Source organism: Sander vitreus, chromosome 24 (assembly GCF_031162955.1).
Source record: "Sander vitreus isolate 19-12246 chromosome 24, sanVit1, whole genome shotgun sequence".
Lineage (NCBI taxonomy): Eukaryota > Metazoa > Chordata > Actinopteri > Perciformes > Percidae > Sander > Sander vitreus.
The window spans coordinates 77,501-100,000 of record NC_135878.1 but is presented as its reverse complement, the minus strand read 5'-3'; the positions used below and the strand labels follow the sequence as shown (position 1 = coordinate 100,000).

General features: G+C 40.2%; 2 protein-coding genes and 1 pseudogene across 2 annotated transcripts in view; all 3 read right to left on the bottom strand.

Moving 5' to 3' along the window:
- The window catches only part of LOC144512741 (uncharacterized), a 71,698-nt gene that overhangs the window by 38,977 nt on the left and 10,221 nt on the right, over window positions 1–22,500 (bottom strand).
- On the bottom strand, window positions 2,895–11,604 carry LOC144513066 (opsin-3-like; annotated as a pseudogene).
- LOC144512856 (NLR family CARD domain-containing protein 3-like) overlaps window positions 18,861–22,500 on the bottom strand; it is a 5,243-nt gene continuing 1,603 nt past the window's right edge. Inside the window, exons 4-8 of the mRNA XM_078243812.1 lie at window positions 21,955–22,500; window positions 21,690–21,863; window positions 21,311–21,485; window positions 20,770–20,816; window positions 18,861–20,646 (exon numbers count right to left, since the gene is read on the bottom strand). The exon at window positions 21,955–22,500 is cut by the window's right edge and continues 763 nt beyond it. Coding sequence (XP_078099938.1) covers window positions 20,637–20,646; window positions 20,770–20,816; window positions 21,311–21,485; window positions 21,690–21,863; window positions 21,955–22,500 — 952 coding nt within the window. The 3' untranslated portion in view covers window positions 18,861–20,636. The remainder of the gene's footprint in view (window positions 20,647–20,769; window positions 20,817–21,310; window positions 21,486–21,689; window positions 21,864–21,954) is intronic.

Here is a 22,500-nt window from a genome sequence, read left to right as displayed (position 1 = left end):
AGGACTGATACCTGTGATGCTGAGGTCATCAGGACTGATACCTGTGATGCTGAGGTCATCAGGACTGATACCTGTGATGCTGAGGTCATCAGGACTGATACCTGTGATGCTGAGGTCATCAGGACTGATACCTGTGATGCTGTGTTTCTCCATAGGTCTATAGTAGATGACTTGGCTTTGTTAATCTTTGCTGCAGAGAGCTCCAGCATAACTATGTCTAGAAAATACGCCAACCACTGTTTTATACAAAGATAGTGGGGGGGGGGAGCCAGCGCTGAGCCATCATTTTCTTGGTCGCGGGTGATCCAGCTAGCCTAACTGTCTCCCAAGCTGGTGTAGTTTAGAGGCGTCATTAAGTAACAAGACAATCGGGTCAGTAGGAAGTCGACATCCTATCACATCAGATATTATTGATGTTGTTTTAATCCAGAACTCATGCACCTGTTCACACTCCCAGACCATGTGCAGGAAAGTTCCCGTTTGTTCAGGTTGACAGAACGTGCAATAGGGAGTAGGAATGGCTTTAGAGACGTATCTCTTCTGGGGAGTCCAGTATGTCCTATGACATATGTTGAAGTGGATCTGCTGGTGGTTTGGGTTCTTGGAGCAATGGGAAATGGATGGATGAGCATCTGTGACGTCCACAGCATTACAAACCATAATATCAGTTAATATGACAGTAAAACTGTTTCCACAGCAGCCCGGCTGCTACTTTAAACTAAGCTATCAGGTTTTAAACTCTCTACATTTTATTTATCTTCCAAACTTTCTCAGGAAATAAGAATTTACTTTACAGAGTCTGAATATTAAAACGAAATCTAATCAGCTAATACATGATCTAATCTTCTTCTAAAGTTATATCTCTGTGTGAGCCTCGTGTTCAGACATCATGCAGTTTACTGTCCCACCAGCAGACGACATTTATCTGTAACATTACATCATTATTTACTGCTGATCAATACCAAAATAATATAATAAGTACTAATACCACAGTGTAAAGTTACAGCAGCTGGCTGAGCAGATAACTAAGGTGAAGAGAAAACAGACAGACTCTCTGCTCGACGTTTTCTAGACTTTAAAAGTCCCGACACACCTTTACAGCAAACCTCAGCAAAGAACTCTGCATTACAGACAGCACATTGAGGGCTGGGAGCCAAAGGGCTGTCACTGGGTTTAATCAGATTTGACAGGAGAGCAAGAACAACCCAGTTTCTAGCTCAACTAGTAGTTTTGTCAGGAGGACGGAACAGAAGAAAACCTGTCGATCCAGACCAACAAGGCAACAACACTGCGTCAATGCCAACAGGCCTGCGGGACATCTATGAAACCTAAAGACCTGAATAAAAACAAAACCATGGGACTATCATAAAGTAGGCGTGTCTGTGAGGGGAAGACTCGTAGGTACCCAGAGAACCTGTTTTCAGTCCTATTTAAATATATATTTTTATGTTGCTCTGAATAAAAACTTTGCAAGTTTTAAAATGTTGGGATTAAGTTTGTAACTAACTATATTTATTAAATGCTTAATTACACTGAAAGACAATATTTTATCTCTAAAAGTTTAAAATAAACTGTTTAGTTTGTCTAAAACATTTAAGGTATTAAAAAATATTTATGGTATTTAGTGTCTTATCAGCTTTTCTATTAGGATTTAAAATAATATATATAGTATAAATAATGTATAAATACATATTTTAAATAATATAAATAATATATAAATACATATTTTTAAATAATATAAATATATAAATACATTTTAAATATAAATACATATTTTAAATAATGTATAAATACATATTTTAAATAATATAAATATGTATAAATACATTTTAAATAATATATATATATATAAATACATATTTTAAATAATATAAATGTATAAATACATATTTTAAATAATATAAATATGTATAAATACATTTTAAATATATATATATATAAATACATATTTTAAATAATATAAATATATAAATACATTTTAAATATATATATATAAAAATACATATTTTAAATGTATAAATACATATTTTAAATAATATATAAATACATATTTTAAATAATATATAAATACATATTTTAAATATATCAATATATAAATAGTATAAATAATATATCAATATTTTAATATTTTGAACTTTTCAGTTTGCTGAAATACATTTTTTTTTAAACCGAATTTGATGAATAAATTAATTACATTTTAATATACTAGTTTTTGTAGTAAAACTCTTTAATCTGTTTTAAATATTGAATTATTATGATTTATTTGTGTTCATTTTATTATGTTTAATAAACTATTATATATAATAATATTATTATATAATAAACTATTAAAATATATTTAAGTTTATAAAATGTTAAAATAATCAGTTAAATATGTAACATTAGAAATTAATAAACACTTTATGACTTTTGTTTATATTATTATATTAATTAATCTGATTCATAATAAATAAATATAAATGTTTGTATAAATGATTTAATTAATAAAAATGTATCCGTGTCAGTGTTTGACTTATTTACTGAAATAATCTGTTTAATTCAACATTTTAAAATTATTTTTAATTAATTAATTACATTTAATTAATGTATTAAATAAATCTTAAATATTTTATTTTGAAAAATAAAATAATTACTCTGATTAGTTGGTGAAATTATTTAGTTTTTCTATTTGGTTCATAATCTGAAATGTGTCACATTTTAAAACTTCAAATATATTATTTATATTATATAAATTATTTATTATTATTTATTAATATTATTAATAAATATATTTATTTTAATTTTCATATTTTTGAAAAAACGTTTGTTATTCATGTTTATCTTTATAATTAATCCTCTAAGCTTTACTTGTGTATATTTCTGTAAACGTGTCCGTTTGGACTCACCGGATGACATCACAGTGGTGGCTCGGCAGCGTTTGTTTCGTCTGTCACAGCGGCGCTGGTTTCCTCTGCAGCGGCGGGGAATGTTGTCGTGGCGATGGTGGTGGGGGGATGGGCGGCGGCGTCACAGACTCGGCGGTGGAGCTGCACCACGGTTGTCTTTGACTGCACCGAGGTTGGAGCGTTCTCCGTCAGCGCGTGATTACATCCCAACAGCAGCAGGAAGCAGCGGTAGAACTGGAAATCAATCAATAATCGTTATTAATCACCAGTTATTAATCACCAGAACAAACCAAACATCTGAGTTCAAAGACGATCCTGCTGACCTGAAATAAAAGTGTGTGTGTGTGTGTGTGTGTGCGCACGCACTTCAGAGCCTCTTCTATCTTTATTATACGGATCCCCAAAATATATATATATTTTTTTAAGATGATTGATTATTTTATTATTTTTATTTGATTTATTTTTATTCAACATTTTTTTATTTATTTTATTTTTATTCAACATTTTTTTATTTATTTTATTTTTATTCAACATTTTTTTATTTATTTTATTTGATTATTTTTATTCAACATTTATTTTTATTTCATTTGATTATTTTTATTCAACATTTATTTTTATTTTATTTGATTATTTTTATTCCATTTATTTTCTCTGTCTTTTACATGTTTTAATGAAGGTATGTTTGTTCTCTGTGTGTGTGTGTGTGTGTGTGTGTGTGTGTGTGTGTGTGTGTGTGTGTCTCTCTCCCAGGTATCGTGTTGATGATGTCACTGTGCAGTGAGGTCAGCGTGTACGAGTTCCTGCCGTCCGTGCGTCGGACCGACCGCTGTCATTACTACGAGTACTACCAGGACGCAGCGTGCACGCTGGGCGCGTACTCACCCGCTGCTGTACGAGAAGCTGCTGATCCAGAGGATCAACGCGGGGGCGAGATCAGCTGACCGCCAAGGGGAAGGTCACGCTCAGCGGCTTCAGGACGCTCCGCTGTCCCACCCCGTCCCAGTTTAAAGGGTAATTTACAGGTTCTTTTCAACCTGGACTCTGTTTTGTCATGTTTTTTCTGTCAGTCAGCGTCCCACTAAAGTTCTGTTGTTGCTGCTGACAGACTCAGATTATTATTCTAAGTGTCTGACAACATTATGAAAGGATCCCCTACAGAGATAGAGCTTTTAGTTAAAGAGGAAGATCCTTTTAGTTTAACATGAAACAGCCCCGAAATCACCATGACCAAACTACACCAGACTCCATGTAAATAATCAGGACTTTTAGCGTGTATAGAGCCAGCATATCTCCACCAGACTCCATGTAAATAATCAGGACTTTTATCATCGTAAAACACACTTCATTCAAAGTCGACAGAAACTAAATAAAACTATTAAAAGCCGTCTTGGTTCATCTTTTCCACTGTTCCAACAATCACCACTCTGGTTTGGTTGAAATGAACCCTTAATTCACCCATTTACATGTGGAGATATGCTGGCTCTATACAAGCTAAAAGTCCTGATTATTTACATGGAGTCTGGTGGAGATATGCTGGCTCTATACAAGCTAAAAGTCCTGATTATTTACATGGAGTCTGGTGGGTTTGGTGATGGTGATTTCAGGGGCTGTTTGATGTTAAACTAAAAGGATCTTCCTCTTTAACTAAAAGGTCTATCTCTGTAGGGATCCATCCCATAATGTTGTCAGACACTTAGAATAATAATCTGAGTCTGTCAGCAGCAACAACAGGACTTTTTAGTGGACGCTGACTGACAAAAAACTTGCTTAATATTTTACAAATGTCAAAGATTTTTGTTCCCATCAGTCATTTAGATACTAAAACATGAGAAAACAGGGTCCAGGTTGAAAAAAAACAAGTAACCCTTTAACAAGCATCAGAGTTTGGACTTTAGGTGGAAAATAAAGGTTTTTTCCCCCAAAGAGTCTTGGTCTGTGAATGTCTCTTGTGCTGCATTCAGAAGCTGCTGGGAGATTTAAACTCCTAAAACGAAGTAAACATTACGCTGCCACGATTACTCCAACTAACAGCAACTATTTTTGTTATCAATGAAGTCATTTTGTCAGTAAAAAAAAAGTATTTTCTAATTTGCACTTAATAAAAAAAAATAAAAAAAAATTTATTTCTCATTTTTCACAGTATTTAATTCCTCAAAATGTTATTTTTGGCAGAATAAAAAAACTTGGGTGTCCGTTCACACCGGCTGTGTTTCCAACTGACAGCGTTTCACACGCTCGTTAACTCTGACTGAAAGGAGTTCATTATTATTTTTCTGTCTCTTTGTGAAACCAGGTGGCCGTCACAGTTATAAATAAACCCAGGGGCCCCTGAATGCATCGTTAGAGACTTGATACGTTGCCAACGTGTGTTCTGGGCGAGACAATTAACAACTCAGACGCTGTCAGGCGTTAAATGAAAGACCCATCTGCAGATTAAAAAGCTCAAACCTGCTTCATAAAAGTCTGTTGAGTCGCTGTTCAACGTGAAACACAAATCTGAAGCTAACAGGATCTAACTTTTTGAGATTTAATCCGTCAACGTATTTGTGTTCAAAACAAACGGAGGTTTGGTGCTGTACGCTCATGGTTTTTTTTATGTTTGGAGGAAAACTAAATAAACTGCCAGTTTGTAACACCTGTGTGTCAGACTTCACCTGTCCATACTTTAGTATCTACGTTAGCATCTACGTTTCAGTTTTCAGTTTATTTATAAAAGGGACAATGTGCTATTAAAACATAAATGTGACCATTTGATGCATTGCACCAGATTTAGCCTTTGGCTCATTTACATCTGCAGTCCCTCGAAAAAAACACAAACACAACATCGCTTAATGACTAAAAAATAAATAATATTTTACATTTCATATCACTTAGTCAGTTAGCATCTGCATTAGCATTTCTTTGGGTGTACTGTCTCTTTAAGAAGGATCTACATTATGAGTAGAGCACGTTTTATACTTGTGTACTTCAGTAATTTATTTACACATTTTAAAGAGATTGAGACTCCTGAAACGTTGGTGTGTGCGTTATCATTTTTTGGAGTTTTTTTTGTATAATCTTAGCTTCATTTTTTTATTCATTTGTTTATTATGTAACTCTCTGATTTATTTTTATTTACATTTTCTTTCATTTTACTTTGAAATTTGGGCTTTTGGAGCTTTTTTTTAATCACTTTTTTCTCAACTTAATTTTTTTCATTTTTATTTTGAATATATTAACATATTTTTTCTTTTTTTATTTCATTTTTTAAACATTTAAAAAAAAGAAAATAAATATTCTTTAGTTTAGATACAGAAAATATTTATCTTTTTTCTCAATTTCTCTGAAATCGCTTTCCGTGTTTTATTACTTTACTTCCTCTGATTTATTTTTCGTTTTTATTTACAATTTATTGACTTATTTTGAAATATAGGGCTTTTCTGCATTAATTAATTTTTCTCATTTTATATTTTCATACCATTTTCTGGACATCAGAGCCCAAACCAGCCACCCAGAACTCATCTGACTCACACCACCAGCTTTCACCCGATCCACCCTCAGTCCTGAAACGGGCCCCTCCCTGGCATCACCCCCCACCTACCTCCCCAGTCATCCTGATCACCACGACCACCCAGTCCAGGGTACCTAAACATATCCCTACCCACTCAGACCGTTCCTCCCCCTCCCAAAAAACAGGCTCAGAAAGTCACATGGGGGCCCTGAACCAGTCACCCAGATCTTGACCTGTCCATATATGCAGCTTGCACCAATCCTACCCCTCACCCCTCAGAACAGGCATTCCTACTCCCCATTTCCCGTGAGAAACATACCCAGCTCAGGAAACTTAAACAGGTACCGACTGACCTGGAATCAACCCTCCTCCTCCATCCCAAGGGGGAGGGCCCTCTACCCTCCCTCACAACATCCGACTCACAAGGAAAAGCCAATCACAATCACCCCCTCTCCACCAGTCCCTCATATCAAGAAGGCGGACACCCAACTGACAGACCATGTCCCAGCTCCCCACCCATTCTCCCCATGACCTCTCACAACATCATCATTGATGACCTCATTTCCCCTCTTCCCCAAACACACACAGGTGACGCTGGCATCCAGACCATAGACTATGTATATTAATGGACAGAGCATGTGTGACCCATTAGTTTGTGGAGATCTGCTTGAGGAGTTGTCCAGTTTGCCGTTACGGGCGCAGCCATCCTCGTTGGGGGATGTGACGATTTTAGACGAGAGGGAGGAGAGAAGGAGGAGCCCTTACACTCTACGTTACACACTTTCACTGGCAATCACATCATAGCCACGCCCTAAAAACAACCCCTGCTTTATCGCTGATTTTAAAATCAACGAGACCATAAATCACTAAATGAACATCATTCTGTGTTGAAGAAGACTTCAAACTAGCGATTGAGACCATAAACTCATTATGAAAATGTTTACTGAGGTAATAAATCAAGAGAGAAGTGGGTCACTTTCTCATAGACGTCTACAGAAACTGCACATGTCGCCCCCTGCTGGAATTCAGACAGAATGCAGGTTTACATTTGCTGCCTCTAGGGTGGTCTAGGTCCAGGGTCGTCTAGCAGCTCTCCGTTGGCTTGCGAGCTGGAAAAACCGAACTCTGGTCAGGCCAATCACATTGTGTATAGAGTGGGTGGGCGGGGCTTATGCCTGCTGCTGCTGCTGGTGAACAGCGTCTCTGGAAGACTTGGAGTTCAGCTTTTCTTTGAGAAAAGAACAAAGAACGGCCCTGAAGTCATTCTTAAAAAAGGAAGATGTGTTCGCAGTTTAAAGTGTAATCTATCAGCTAGCGTTGCTGTGATTGGTTGTAGCGCTATCCTATTGCGTGCAGAGGGAATCTGAAAGACAACCGTTGATCCCGCCCCTCAGATTGAGCCCAGCCAATGGGGAGTTCCCAGACCAACATCTGGATGTGGGGCTGGCTCATCAGGCTAGGTTAAAAGGCACTTCTGCATTTGCAGCACTTGGCCGAACCCGATGCTTTGTCCATTAATATTATACAGTCTACGGTCCCGACGGCCACGTTTTTGGCAGGGCGGACTCCGGGAACCAGGATAGTGGTCTGTGATAGAAGGGTAACCTCCATGATGAAAGGGACTCAGAAGGCCAAAACTGCCCACCATGAGAAAACCCAATCTGAACCCTCAGCACACTCGCCCTGCCCTGTTTCTCTGGATACCAGCGTCTCTGTTGTCCAGACTCACGTTTCTCCCTCCACTTCCTCCCTCCATACCTCTGTTCACATCCTCCAACCCACACACCACTTGGCTCGCCCACCAGGAAGGTCACTGATTGGTGGGCTTAATTCTCTCATTTTATTTTGTAACTTCCCTTCGTACTGACCTGTTTGTTCATGAGGATGTAGATGACGGGGTTGATGACGGTGCTGCTCTTGGCGAGGAGCGATGGGACGACGGTGGCGACGGGGCTGACGGCTCCTGGCCGGCCGAAGGTGGCTACCATGGCGACCACGCCGTACGGCAGCCAGCAGAGCAGGTAGCACACCACCGTGGTGAACACCATCGACAGGATGCGCAGCTCTCTGCGGCGGGCCGCCAAGCGCCGGACCTGACCCACCTGGCAGACAAAACACAGGTCAGAAACTCCCTCACAGACAACACAGGGCCGAAACTCTCTCACAGACACAACACGGGGCAGAAACCGCCTCTCAGACACAACACGGGCAGAAACTGCCTCACAGACACAACACGGGGCAGAAACTGCCTCACAGACACAACACGGGGCCGAAACTGCCTCTCAGACACAACACGGGGCAGAAACCCCTCACAGACACAACACGGGCCGAAACTGCCTCTGAGACACAACACGGGGCAGAAACCCCCTCACAGACACAACACGGGACAGAAACTGCCTCTCAGACACAACACGGGGCAGAAACTGCCTCTCAGACACAACACGGGGCAGAAACCCCCTCACAGACACAACACAGGGCAGAAACTGCCTCTCAGACACAACATGGGGCAGATACTATAAGAGTATAAGATAATAGCGTGGTAATGAATAGAGACTGACGTGTTTGACGGCGTGCAGCAGGCGTCCGTAGCAGTACACCATGACGAGGACGGGAATGCCGAGGCAGAACACGAACAGACAGATGACGTACGAGTGTGAGGCGGCCGTGCGCTGCGTCCACGTCACCGAGCAGCTGGTCCCGGCGCCCTCCAGGCCGTAGCTGCTCCAGCCAATCAGCGGCGGCGCCGTCCACAGCAGCGAGTAGAGCCAGGTCCCGCCCACTGTCAGCAGCGGCTTCCTGTAGTCCGACACGCGTGCGTTGTACACCAGCAGCGTGCTGTAGCGCTCGTAGGACAGCACGGACAGGGACATCAGGGACACGATGCCTGCAGGGGACACAGGAAGAGGAGAGAAGATTTTCAGAATAAAAGACCCAATATTTTCAAAAAAAAGTGGAAATATTTTTTTTAATTAAAAGATGTAATATTTTTTAGACAATTATTCATAATGTTTTAAGAAAAGAAATCATAAGATTGTGAGAAAGAAAATCTGAATATTTTGAGACAAAAGAATGGGAGATTGTCCTCTTGTTGACCTGCTGCCTCCAGCTGTATTCAAAACAAACATGGCGGCTTCAAGCTCCGTAAACTATATAGTCTAACCCCCGCCCCAAAAAAAACCCCAGAGACATGTTGTGGTAACACTCCCTTGCAGACACACACACACACACACACACACACACACACACACACACACACACACACACACACACACACACACACACACACACACACACACACACACACACACACACACACACACACAGACAGACAGACAGACAGACAGACAGACAGACAGACAGACCTACACTGATTGTAGATACTGACCTGTAATCCTACACTGATTGTAGATATTGATCTGTAATCCTACACTGATTGTTCATATTGATCTGTAATCCTACACTGATTGTACATATTGATCTGTAATCCTACACTGATTGTTCATATTGATCTGTAATCGTATAAACAGGGAGTGTAGTGGCCGTAGATCAGTGGATGATGAGTCTTTGCTGTTTTAGAGAAAGTTGAGTTTGAGACAAAAGAATAGGAGATTGTCCTCTTATCCCTGAAATCAGACACCCTAACCCCCCCCAAAAAAACCCAGAGACATGTTGTGTTAACCCCATGCAGACACACACACAAACACAGACAGAGACAGACAGACACACACACAAACACAGACAGAGACAGACAGACACACACACACAGACAGAGACACACAGACACACACACAGACAGACAGAGAGACAGACACACACACACACACACACAAACCGAGACAGACAGACACACACAGACAGACAGACACACACAGACAGACACACACGAACAGAGACAGACAGACACACACGAACAGAGACACACACACACACACACACCCACAAAGAGAGAATAATATGAAATCTGTTAATAACTGGATGTGTAGCTGACTGATCTCTTGTGACTCGAGTCTCTTTGATCTTTTTTAATCCTGAAGATCTGCTTCATGGAGTCGGAGGAATCTCTTCACGTTGGGAGAAACAACGTTTGACGATTTATAACGATCGCTTTTACTGTTTCATGTTTAACAGAAATATCAGAAACTGCTTCTTCTTCTTCTTCTTCTTGTTCTGTCGACGACACGGAGAAACAAACCAGATAATAATCTCTCTTTCTGCTACTTTCTACTTCTGACAGTTGTACTACTTGTGTTTTGTATATTTTTAAGGCTTTTACTGTCTCTGTCTTTGTTTCTATGTAAAGTTCCTTTGAGTATCTTAATAAGTTATTATTATTATTATTATTATTATTATTATTCTACTCTACTACATCTCTTTACTGCATTACATTTATCTGACCGAACTAACAACTGAAGCTGCACACAACTGGAATATTTTTTTAGAAAAAATATTCCAAAATTCGAAAATAAATCTGAATATTTTTAGACAGAAAGTCAGAATATTTTTAAAGGAAAAAAGTCTTAATATTTGACTAAAATTCGTAATAGTTTTAGACAGAAAAGTTAGGAGTATTTGCCAAAAAAATCTGATGTTTTTTTGCCAAAAAAATCTGATATTTTTTTTGCCAAAAAATCTGATATTTTTTGCCAAAAAAATCTGATTTTTTTGCCAAGAAATCTGATTATATGTAGAAAAAAAATCTGAATTTTTTTAGACTAAAACTCTAGAATATTTTAGACAATTCGCAATATTTTTTGGATAAAAACTCGCAATATTTTTGATGAAGTCATTCTTAATATTTTCAGAAACTAAACCTCGTTGGAGCAGCAGCCTGCTGTGACGTCACCACGGTCCTCCAGAAGGTTTCCGTGACCCTAAACTCACCGAAGCAGGAGTTGACGAAGCCGTACCACATGCAGCCGTGGCGTCCGTACAGCCAGCGCGCGTGCAGGCTGGAGGCGAAGCTGAGCGTGGTGCCGCACACGCACACCAGCATGTCGCTGACGCTGATGTTGAGCAGCAGCATGTTGACCGGCGTGCGCAGCGTCTTGAAGCGGCAGAACAGAACCAGAACCAGCAGGTTGTTGAGGAAGCCGAGCACCATGATGGAGCCCAGGAACACCGAGACCACGCGGTGGCCGCCGAGCGACAGCCGCTCTAGCGGCGTGTCGCTCCAGGCCGCTCCTCGCTCAGGTTGGACGCCAGGTTGATGTCGCTCGCCTCTGAGAACATCGCGCGCTGTGGAGCGGGGAGACGGTCCTTTTGGGGGCAGGGTTTCCGTAAGGTCTTAAACAATCTAAAAAAACAATCTAGGTCTTAAATCATTTTAAACAGGTCTTAAGTTTACAATGTTTTTTTATTTTGATTCTGTGGAGTTGTAGTTCTTTCTTTGCTAGTCCAAATAAGACTACAAATGGGACCAACATGCAACTTATTTTGCAGCTAAACAGCTTCTGTGTTATTGAGTCTCCTGATTGTACCACAGACGTAAAACAGATTGTATTCTTTAGCTAAGGGGAAGTGCAAGTTTAGATATACTCAGTGTGCTGACAACGTAGTCGAAGCCTACTGCTTCTTATGAGAGGAAAGGAATTCATTTTGTGACTTTACATTTCCTTTTTTATGTTGTAATAGGCCTTTAGGTCTGAAATTACATTCATAATGGTCTTAAAAACCCTTTGGGGGAAACAAAAACCCAACAGATGGCGTGTTGGAGTTCACATGCCAAGAGAAGAGTCTCCATCTGTTATTTTGTTTATAAAATGTCAGAAAATGGTTTCCTAAAGTCCCAAGATGACGTCCTCAAATGTCTTGTTTTGTCCACAACTCAAAGATATTCAGACTGTCTCAGAGGAGAGAAGAAACTAGAACATATTCACATTTAACAAGCTGGAATCAAAGTCAGACTGACAGAGAAACTGAGAGGAAATAACACAAGGTTTAATTGTAAAACCCCTAAAGATTTGGGGTTTTGGAGAAAACATTGGGGGGGGCTGGAGCCCCAGAAACCCCCGCCTCACTCTGCCCCTGAGTCCAGACTGAGAGGAAAGGTGGTTTAGCTCCTTTTTTTTTTATTTGGAGGAAAATCAAACCAACAGAAGCTTGTTTAGTTCACATGCTGAGGAGGAGCTGCGTCCTGCCGCGCCGCGCCGCCCGCAGCTGTCTGCGCCATCCTCTGCCGCAGCAGCGGCACCGCGCCGCGGGGACGGCAAGCCAGAAGAACCCGTGTAAAAGTGTTGAGTCTCGGGCGAAAAGGCGGACCGAGCGATCGCACTGTTGATCAATAAAAGAAGCAATAATCCTGTGATGATTTCCTCCCTCTTCTCCGTCCTCTCCTCGTGTGATAAGGGAGGTTTCTGTGACTGTCTCTCCGCGTGCAGCCGAACTAACTGACGCTCCGCTGCGCGCGCTCCGCTTTAAGTACGACTGATCGCGTCACTTCACGTCTCAAAAAACACGTCAGAAACCGCAGCTTCACAACACAAACACGTTTACAAGCAGCCTGTCACAGGAACTTTTCATTTTCTCCCCTTCCTCTGCTAAAGAACTGGTACACATGTTAAGTACAATTAAAGCTGACCCTAAGCTTTGTTGCCTTTACAAATGAATTAGTTTTTCATTTATAAAAAAAAAGAAAAAAAAGGTGGAACAATAAGTGTTTTTAAACGTGTTGATTTACTATATAAGTATATATTGATTAAAGCCCCCCTCTCCCTTATTTAATTTAAGTTAATTTATAAGTTCATTTTAATTTCTTTAACAATATTTTTTGTTCATTCATTTCATTTCATATTATTTTTTTTTACGTCCTATATTTTATTTTTATGCTGCTTGAAATTATTTGTAAAATGTTATATATATATTAAGTGATATAAAAAATCAAAATATATATTTTTTTTGTATTTGAAAGCATTGAATAAAAAAAATAAAATAAATAAAATAACAACATTTATTCCACTCACCGTTGATAGCAGCGTCACGTCGTCATGGCGACAGACTTGATTCGACTTCATGTAACCGTTGGACTTCCGCGCGAGATACCGGGATCTTTACATGCTGTCGATCTCTCTGGTTACTATGGTGACAAATGCAGAACACATGACCTAATCAGTTAAAACTGCGCGCGCCAACTTCTACTGTACACAAATAACATTAATATGCTAAACGGAAGTTAGCTTAACGTCTGCCGAAAATTAACGTTACAGCGACTAGCAACTGCTAACTCTTAAACACCCCTAAACAACTATATAAGGATATCAGTCCGTTGAATTAAATATGTTGACAGGTTGGGACAGACATAACATTGTAGGACACAAAAAATATTAACAAAATGAGTCAAAAAGGTGAGAGGAGAAGGGGCACAATTTGGGATTTCGGCCACAGAAGAAATGAAGGAAGCTCTCTGTTTACATTCATTACATTTGTGTGCAATTATAGCAAAAAATAAACGAAAATATGATCCCACTATATTGACGTTTTTCATCCAGCCGCACCGGCTCCCTGAACAACACTAGGCCGACTACAGGGGCCTTCACCCCCGGCCACACCTCTCTGTCTGACCCCCTCACGCCCCCCGGGCTCTGGAGCTCCCTGCCCCGACACATTCATACACAATAATAACATTTAAATCCGCCCGTCTCTGTCCCCCCTTATGTCTCCATTTTTTGTGACTGTTTTACCTGGATGAACATTGTGTTTAAGCCGTGTAAGGCGCCCTTAAATCATATTTATTATCTGTCGTTTCTGAGTGACGCTACATGTGTCTCCGTTCAAAAAAAGCCTAAAATAAGAAGATAGACGCGTCTCTTCGCGGCCTGTAAACGCTGTATTCTTTATGTGTGACATTAAGTGGTTCTTCTATCAGTTTAGTGATATAAAAATGTGAAATTAAGGAGACTTGCAGAGGTTGTTGTTCAGCGATGTCGGGGGTCTGCAGGTGTCTCTGATTGGACCTCAGCTCCGTGGTCACTTCCGTTCTGTTTTTACAACAGAGTGAGACCTCCCTGAAAACTACACTAACCGTCGGAATCCGTTTTACATTAATAATAACTTTATTTACATCAACATAACTTCATAACTTTATTTACAGCAATATAAGTTTATCACAACATAGCCTATGTTTATTTACAACATAACTTGCTGAGTGTGTGTGTGTGTGTGTGTGTGTGTTTGTGTGTCTGTGTTTGTGTGTGTTTCTGTGTGTGTGTGTGTGTGTGTGTGTGTGTCTGTCTGTTTGTGTGTGTCTGTGTGTGTGTCTGTCTGTTTCTGTGTGTGTGTCTGTCTGTTTCTGTGTCTGTGTGTGTGTCTGTCTGTTTGTGTGTGTCTGTGTGTGTGTCTGTCTGTTTCTGTGTGTGTGTCTGTCTGTTTCTGTGTGTGTGTCTGTCTGTTTGTGTGTGTGTGTCTGTCTGTTTGTGTGTGTCTGTGTGTGTGTCTGTCTGTTTCTGTGTGTGTGTCTGTCTGTTTCTGTGTGTGTGTGTGTGTGTGTGTTTCTGTGTGTGTGTTTCTGTGTGTGTGTGTGTGTGTGTGTGTGTGTGTGTGGGTGGGTCTCTGTGTGTGTGTGTGTGTGTTTCTGTGTGTGTGGATCTCTGTGTGTGGGTCTCTGTGTGTGTATAAATAGCTGCTGGCTCTAACACGCTGTCATTTATTTTCACACTAACTGGACCAGTGAGATTATTTTAGTTTCTGCCTCCAGAGCGGCTCAGCGGGAAGAAACATGTTAATTAGATTCCTTCTGGCTCCTGATTGGCTGCTGAAGCTGTGAGGTGGCAGCGGACAAATGATTGACAGTACCGATCGTTCTGATCCGTTCAGAAACCAGATTAGATGTTGGACTGAGTGGTTAGCTTAACAGAGACCATCCTCCCTGAAAAACGGCCACATAGGTCGTTTGTTGCAGCAGCATTACAACCCTATATATATATTTATGTATGAGGGTAACGTGATGCCAGGACTCAGAGTGACTGCTAGTCTCTCTGGTAAACTTACCAGGTTAAGATGAGTTCTTTTGGCGAATGAAAGGCTTGATCCCACCAAGTAGCTCATCCAATCAAATCCAAGCATTGACGTCAGTGCTGCTGCCAGTTCTGCCGTTGTTTACCTTTTTCTTCATCTTATAGTCCATAGAAATGGCAACGTCTGTAGCCTTTCTGACTGCAACTAGTGTTGCGACCACCAGCGCGGGTATAAATAGTTACGGCGACTCCATGATGTCACATTTGCACGCGCTAGGTTGGGAACGGCCAGTATAATTCACGCTTAAGAGCGCCAAAGGTTAGGGGGGGATGGGTCAAACAAACACAGGACTTTCACCCAGGAGACTGGAGGTCATGTCCTGTTAGAAAAAAAAAAAAAAGGAAACAGAGAGTTGTTTTAACTTTAGGGAACAAACGGAGCTACGTCACGTTCTGGGTCATGGTGGTAACCTTCAGGAAGTGATGTCACGTCTGATTGTAACCCAAACCTCCATGTTTTCATCATCCTAACTCAGTAGTTTTGGTGTCTGAACCTAACCAGACTGGGACCGTTTCACCACGTTAACCACGTGTTAACCCGCCACCGTTCCCTTCTCTGGTTTAGATATGAGGATGTACTTCCTGCCGCCACTAGGGGGCGCTAACTTATGAAACGCTGCTGTGGATCGTATTAGAGGGGGGGGGGAACAAACGGCTGATATTGAGGTTTTGGAGGATCGGTTGGATCGTACCGTCGCGTCTGACCTGAAAGAACAAGAAGTGTGATTGAGGATTTTCAGAATAAAAGCTGCAGTCACAGAGAGTGTGAAGGTCAGGCTGACTGCAGCGCCCCTCAGGCTTCATCATCACCACCATCATCATCATCAGCCGATCTAAACTCTGCTGTCGTGTGTTTTTAAACCAGCTGAGGCGCCGCTCGTCACAGGAAGTGTGAAAACCCAAAGTGTGAACTTCCTGCAGGCAGATCTGAGAGCAGCTCCGTCTTTCACTCGACTTTGTCCTCGTCTGGATTAACGATAAGAAGAAATGTGTTAATAATAATAACAATAACGGTGTGGAAGCAGCAGCGACATGTCTGAACATCAGCTGTTTCTCAGCGGGACGTTTTAATTGGTCTCTGGTGTGAAATCTGTCCCTGCAGCCAAACTCCATCACGTCGTCGTCGTCTTAAACGTTATCTCTGCACGGCTTCTGTTCCTAAATATAATGCAAGCCTTGTGTTGTCATTGGGTCAAATCTGACCCATTTTCAAAAAGTTTCTATATCAGAAATTTGGGTTTTCTTTCACACAAATTGTCTAAATAAATAACGTGGATGGTTACGACGCTCCTCACAAGTTAAATAAATAATCAGTTCACTACTTTCATTGAATTTTGGTGTTTTAGTCAATTTTATAGCATTTGAAGACAAAAATGTCAAAAAGTGACAAATGTCAAAGTGACAAAAATGTTAAAAAGTGACAAATGTCAAAAAGTGACAAAAATGTCAAGTGACAAAAATGTTAAGTGACAAAAATGTCAAAAAGTGACACAAATGTCTAGTGACAAAAAGTGACAAAAATGTTAAAGTGACAAATGTCAAAAAGTGACAAAAATGTCAAGTGACAAATGTTAAAGTGACAAATGTTAAAAAGTGACAAATGTTAAAAAGTGACAAAAATGTTAAAAAGTGACAAATGTTAAAAAGTGACAAAAATGTTAAAAAGTGACAAAAATGTTAAAAAGTGACAAAAATGTTAAAAAGTGACAAATGTGAAAAAGTGACAAAAATGTCAAAAAGTGACAAAAATGTCAAAAAGTGACAAATGTCAAAAAGTGACAAAAATGTCAAAAAGTGACAAATGTTAAAAAGTGACAAAAATGTTAAAAAGTGACAAAAATGTCAAAAAGTGACAAAAATGTCAAAAAGTGGACAAAAATGTCAAAAAGTGACAAAAATGTTAAAAAAAGTTTGGGAAAAACTCGACAAACGTAGATAAAAGTGACAAAAACATCGAGGGAAAACCACAAAAGTGTTGAAAAAGACGACCAAAACGTTGATAACTAACGTTGATAATTTTCATTTAAAATGTTGACTCAGAAAAACAAAAAGTTGAAGGTCGACGGGACCACAACACGAGGGTTAACTGCCGAATTACCCAAAAATAACCTGGATGATTCCACACAACGCGCTTCGCTAGTACAACAAAAGATCGGATCTCTACTTTCATTGAATTTTGGATGTTTTATTCAATTATTTGAAAACCTTTAATATTAGTCTAAACAATTCATACTTTCTGCTTTTTTTAACCATTGTGTTGTCGTCCCGTCAACAATGCAACTTTTAGGTTTTTAGGGTCAAAAATTAAAACATTTTTTCAATGTTTTGGACGTCTTTTTCGACACTTTTGTTGCTTTTCAACCGATGTTTTTGTCACTTTTTTCCAACGTTTTTTACTGCACCTTTTGATATTTTTGTGTGTTTTTTTCCCCACGTTTTGAAGCTTTTCCTGACATTTTAATCACTTATTTCAACCTTCTTTTTTTAATTTTTGGGGCTTTTCCCTTTATTAAGTAGTGACAGTAGAAGGACTCAGCCAACATGGGGCGAACGCTCTTACTGGCTGAGCCAGAGGCCGCCCCATCAACCTTCTTTTATAAACAAAAATGTAAAATGCTATGAAATCGAATAATCTGGTTGAGAGAAACCCACATTTCTGATTTAGAAACTTTTTGAAAATGGGTCAATTTAGACCCGAGGACAACAGGATTAGGTTAACTCAAGAATTAGGTTTAGTTTCCTACAAATGAGATTTATTGACCATGAATTCCAAAAAAAAACTATTAAATAAACTAGTAATAAGTTGGTGTTAGTGATGTTTATACACGGAAGTGAAAAGAAGTGTTAAACGTCCAAAAAACGCGGGAAAACATTGAAAAAAGGGCCACAAGTGTATAAGTGAAAATGTGGATGATGTACGGCCGAATGGAAGACAACAGGAGGGTTAAGACACATTTTGCCACTCAGAATCCTAAGTTCTGTTAGTCGTGAAGGTGCTGCAGAGTTTACGGACAAACACGATGAAGTAAATCCAGTGAAGAATATCTGACTGATTATTAATGTTACCTGTGGAGCTGCAGCAGCTTCATGGACTCCTTCAGGGCAGATGTTTTTCCAGATGTAACTGACTCGGCTTCTGCTATTTGAAAAGTACTGAAACTCGTAATTACAACAACTCTGAAGTGACATGAACGCAGCATAAGACACAGCTTTGAGCTAAATGCTAATCGTGACCATGAGAGCTGAAATTAATCAGCAACTACTTCGATAATCGATCAAACGTTTGATTAAAACCTGTTTTGTTGGTCGGACAAAACACGACAGAATCAGTAGACGTCATCTTGAACTGTGACGGACATTTCTTTACTATTTTAAAATTCATTATTTAAGATTTTATTGATAAGATGTCGGCATGAAAATCATTTTTTGTTTACATTTGTGTCTTTGTCTCATGCAGAAAATAATCTTTCCAGACTCTTGAGAGTTTTCCAGCTTTTTGATGGAGTATTAGGTTTATTGTAATAATAAAAATAAATCCTCATATTCTAAGACAGAGTACATTGTGACTACATCAAAACATAAAAGATCAGCATTGTTTTAACTTTATTTAAACCCAACATTACTACAAGTGTTAATGTAGAGCGAGCTGGTCTTTGAGAGACTTCGGACTCGTTCCAGCAGCTTAAATGCAACACAACAGATAAGACAAAATATAAAAGGAAATAGAAAAATAAGAATAAAAAGTAATATGTACATTATAAACATCTCTTGAATTACAAAACCAGTCTCATACATCTGTAACTTATCATTTCAAACCGGTACATCTCCAAACAAACTGAAAATAGCAAAAGTCCTACTTCTCTATAAATCTGGTAACAATCACCACTTCACAAATTACAGACCTATATTTTTGATAATAAAATATATCAATAAAGCCTAGAGACATATTTACTTTAGGAAAAGTAGAAGTACCACAATGACAACCATACTTAAGTAAAAGTAAAATGTACCTGATATTAAATGTACTGTAAGTATTAAAAGTAAAAGTACTTGCATAACGATTTATTCTCTTAATGTCTATATTCTAATACTTAAAACAGTAGGCCTATGGGCTGTGGCATTTTAAGTTTAGGTTAATGTAACTAATGTAATGTAACCGTGCTTATCATCTGTGGCCCAGTTTACATTCTGACTTATAATTCTGGTCATCTATCAGGGTGATCTGCATGAAGCTCGACTTTACATTATTTCCCACGGGACAGTGAACGCTGCACACATTTATCTAGCGAGAACACACGGGCTTGGACAACAAGTACGTGGCTTCACAGCTGAGGAGGACCGGGAGTGTTTTTAAGATAAATATACTGGGTTGTATATTAACTATGTGAACGGATGCTTCACATATGACCCAGCAGAGGGTGCAGCAGCAGTAACGGCAGCAGCGGTACGCACCTGGTCATTAAATGGTATTGAAGGGCGGGTCTTGAGACTTTTAAACATTTTTGTCGCTTTTCTACGTTTCTTCACTTTTTCCGACCAAATAGTTGCTTTTTTTCGGCATTTTGTAGTTTTGTTTCGACATTTGTGTCGCTGTTTGACAATTCTGACACTTTGACATTTTTTTTTAGTCGCTTCTTCATTGTCGCCTTCATCGACACTTTTGGCGGTTTCTCTGACATTGTTGACGCAGCAGTGAGAAGTTTTATCTGACAGGAGGAGACTCTCCCTCCTAAAGAGGACTCAGAGACACTGAGGAACCAGAACAGAACCTAAACCCAAACCCAGGATACAGAGGTTGAGTGAATGTGGTGTTGAAGGTGTGGAGGAGGATCAGTGAGTCAGAGGAGACTGAGTAGAAGGACAGAGAGCCAGCAGGAACGTCCACATACACTGCTACTCTACCAGAGACAGAGGAGGAGGAGATGGATGTTTCTCTGTTATTGTGATTGACAGAGTAACCATCATCAGAGCAGCTCAGACTCCAGGACTGATCATTACCTCCAAACACACCAGTCATTACTGTCTCCTCTCCTCCTGATTCCTCTGTAACTCACTGATATATGAACCCCTCCTCTCGTCTCAACCTCCCAGTAACAGCGACCAGTCAGACCATCTCTACACAGCAGCTGATACCAGGAGTCAAACCTCTCTGGATGATCAGGATATGGCTGATCCTCCTTCACTAATGTCACCTTCCTGTTGTTGTCAGACAGTTTGAGGTTTCTGTTCACTGTGTTTGTGTCAAGTGTGAGTTCACAGGAATCTGACGGAGAGAAGGAGACACAACACAGCTGCAGTTATTAACCAATCAGCACTTTGATGATGACATCAGAGGGTTGAATGAGTGATGTCACAGTTTGATGAATGAAATTAAAAACACACTTACACTTCCTCAGACCTGGTGTCAACCATCTGACTCCAGCAGGCTCCACCCTGAAAGGAGGAGGAGGAGGGGGGTCAGAGCAGCATGGAAACATGGACATTAAATCACTCTCACGCAGACGTTTTCAGACCGGAGGAACTTCTATAGTTCAAAGAACCCAACTTTATGTTGTGTTCGCACTGCTGGTGTTTTGAGAGAAGTTTTAGCTCTATTCCAGTGACTGTGCTCTCCCAGCACAAGAGGCACTTTATATAGTGATTGGTCCAGACGTCAGTGTACGTCTCTGATTGGTCACATTCATTCACACTCTTGTCACAGCATATAAAGCACATTGGTTTCTGCTAAGCTAGGCTAAATCTGTACTGGATCCATCTCTGTAGAGATGAAAGATATGGTAATAATTTGATCACTGGGGTTTCTTCACCATGCAGAGATCTGTCCAAACTGCATGGAATATTAACAATAGGGAGCTATTTTCCTATAGATGATCTCCTTGGAGACTTCCTACACAAATATATCCTTTTATATTCATCAGTGTTTCTACCTGAGAGTGTCCAGTCTCCAGTTTGGATCCTCCAGTCCCGCTGACAGTAGCTTCACTCCTGAGTCTCCTGGATGATTGTAGCTGAGGTCCAGCTCTCTCAGATGGGAGGGGTTGGAGCTCAGAGCTGAGACCAGAGAAGAACAGCCTTTCCTCTGAGATCAGACAGCCTGACAGACTGAAAACACACAGAACAACACACAGGAACCCTTTGTCAGTACGTGGAGCCATGTTTTTTGTTCAGGTAAATTTTTACAGCGGCCGAGACGATTCAACACAAAGATAAATGCAACAACATGAATGCCATTTGTGTTTTGAATCATCAACTGAAGTTAATCAGAGTTTAAATGGTCATCAGTTGAATGGGTTAATGAATCCTGACCTGAGAGTCTCCAGTGTGCAGTGTGGACTCTTCAGTCCATCAGAGATCAGCTTCACTCCTGAATCCTGCAGGTTGTTGTTACTCAGGTCCAGCTCTCTCAGACTAGAGGACTGGGAGCTGAGAACTGAGGACAGAGCTTCACAGCTTCTCTCTGACAGGTTACAGCCACTCAGTCTGGAGAGACAACAGGAAGGAAACAAGTTATTTATATTTAACTCCTGTTGAAAGATAGCAGAGTATGTAATGATGAATAAATCCCACTTACAGAGCTTTTTTGGAGGCTTTGATCACTGGCAGCAGCCTCAGAAGAGCCTCCTCTGATGCAGAGTATTTCTTCAGGTCAAACACGTCCAGATCTTTTTCTGATGACAGTAAGATGAAAACCAGAGCTGACCACTGAGCAGGAGACAGTTCATCTGTGGAGAGACGTCCTGAACTCAGGGTCTGTTGGATCTCCTCCACTAGAGAACCATCATTCAGTTCATTCAGACAGTGGAACAGATTGATGCTTCTCTCTGAAGACAGATCCTCACTGATCTTTGTCTTAATGTACTCAACTGTTTCCTGATTGGTCTGTGAGCTACTTCCTGTCTGTGTCATCAGGCCTCGTAGGAGATTCTGATTGGTCTGCAGTGAAAGACCCAGGAGGAAGCGGAGGAACAAGTCCAGGTGTCCATTTGGACTCCATAAGGCCTTGTTCACAGCACTCTGGTAGAATTGTCTTGATGTTGTTTGTTCTTCTGACAGCAGGTTGACTCCAGAGTTGGTGAATGTCAGATGGACATGAAGAGCAGCCAGGAACTCCTGAACA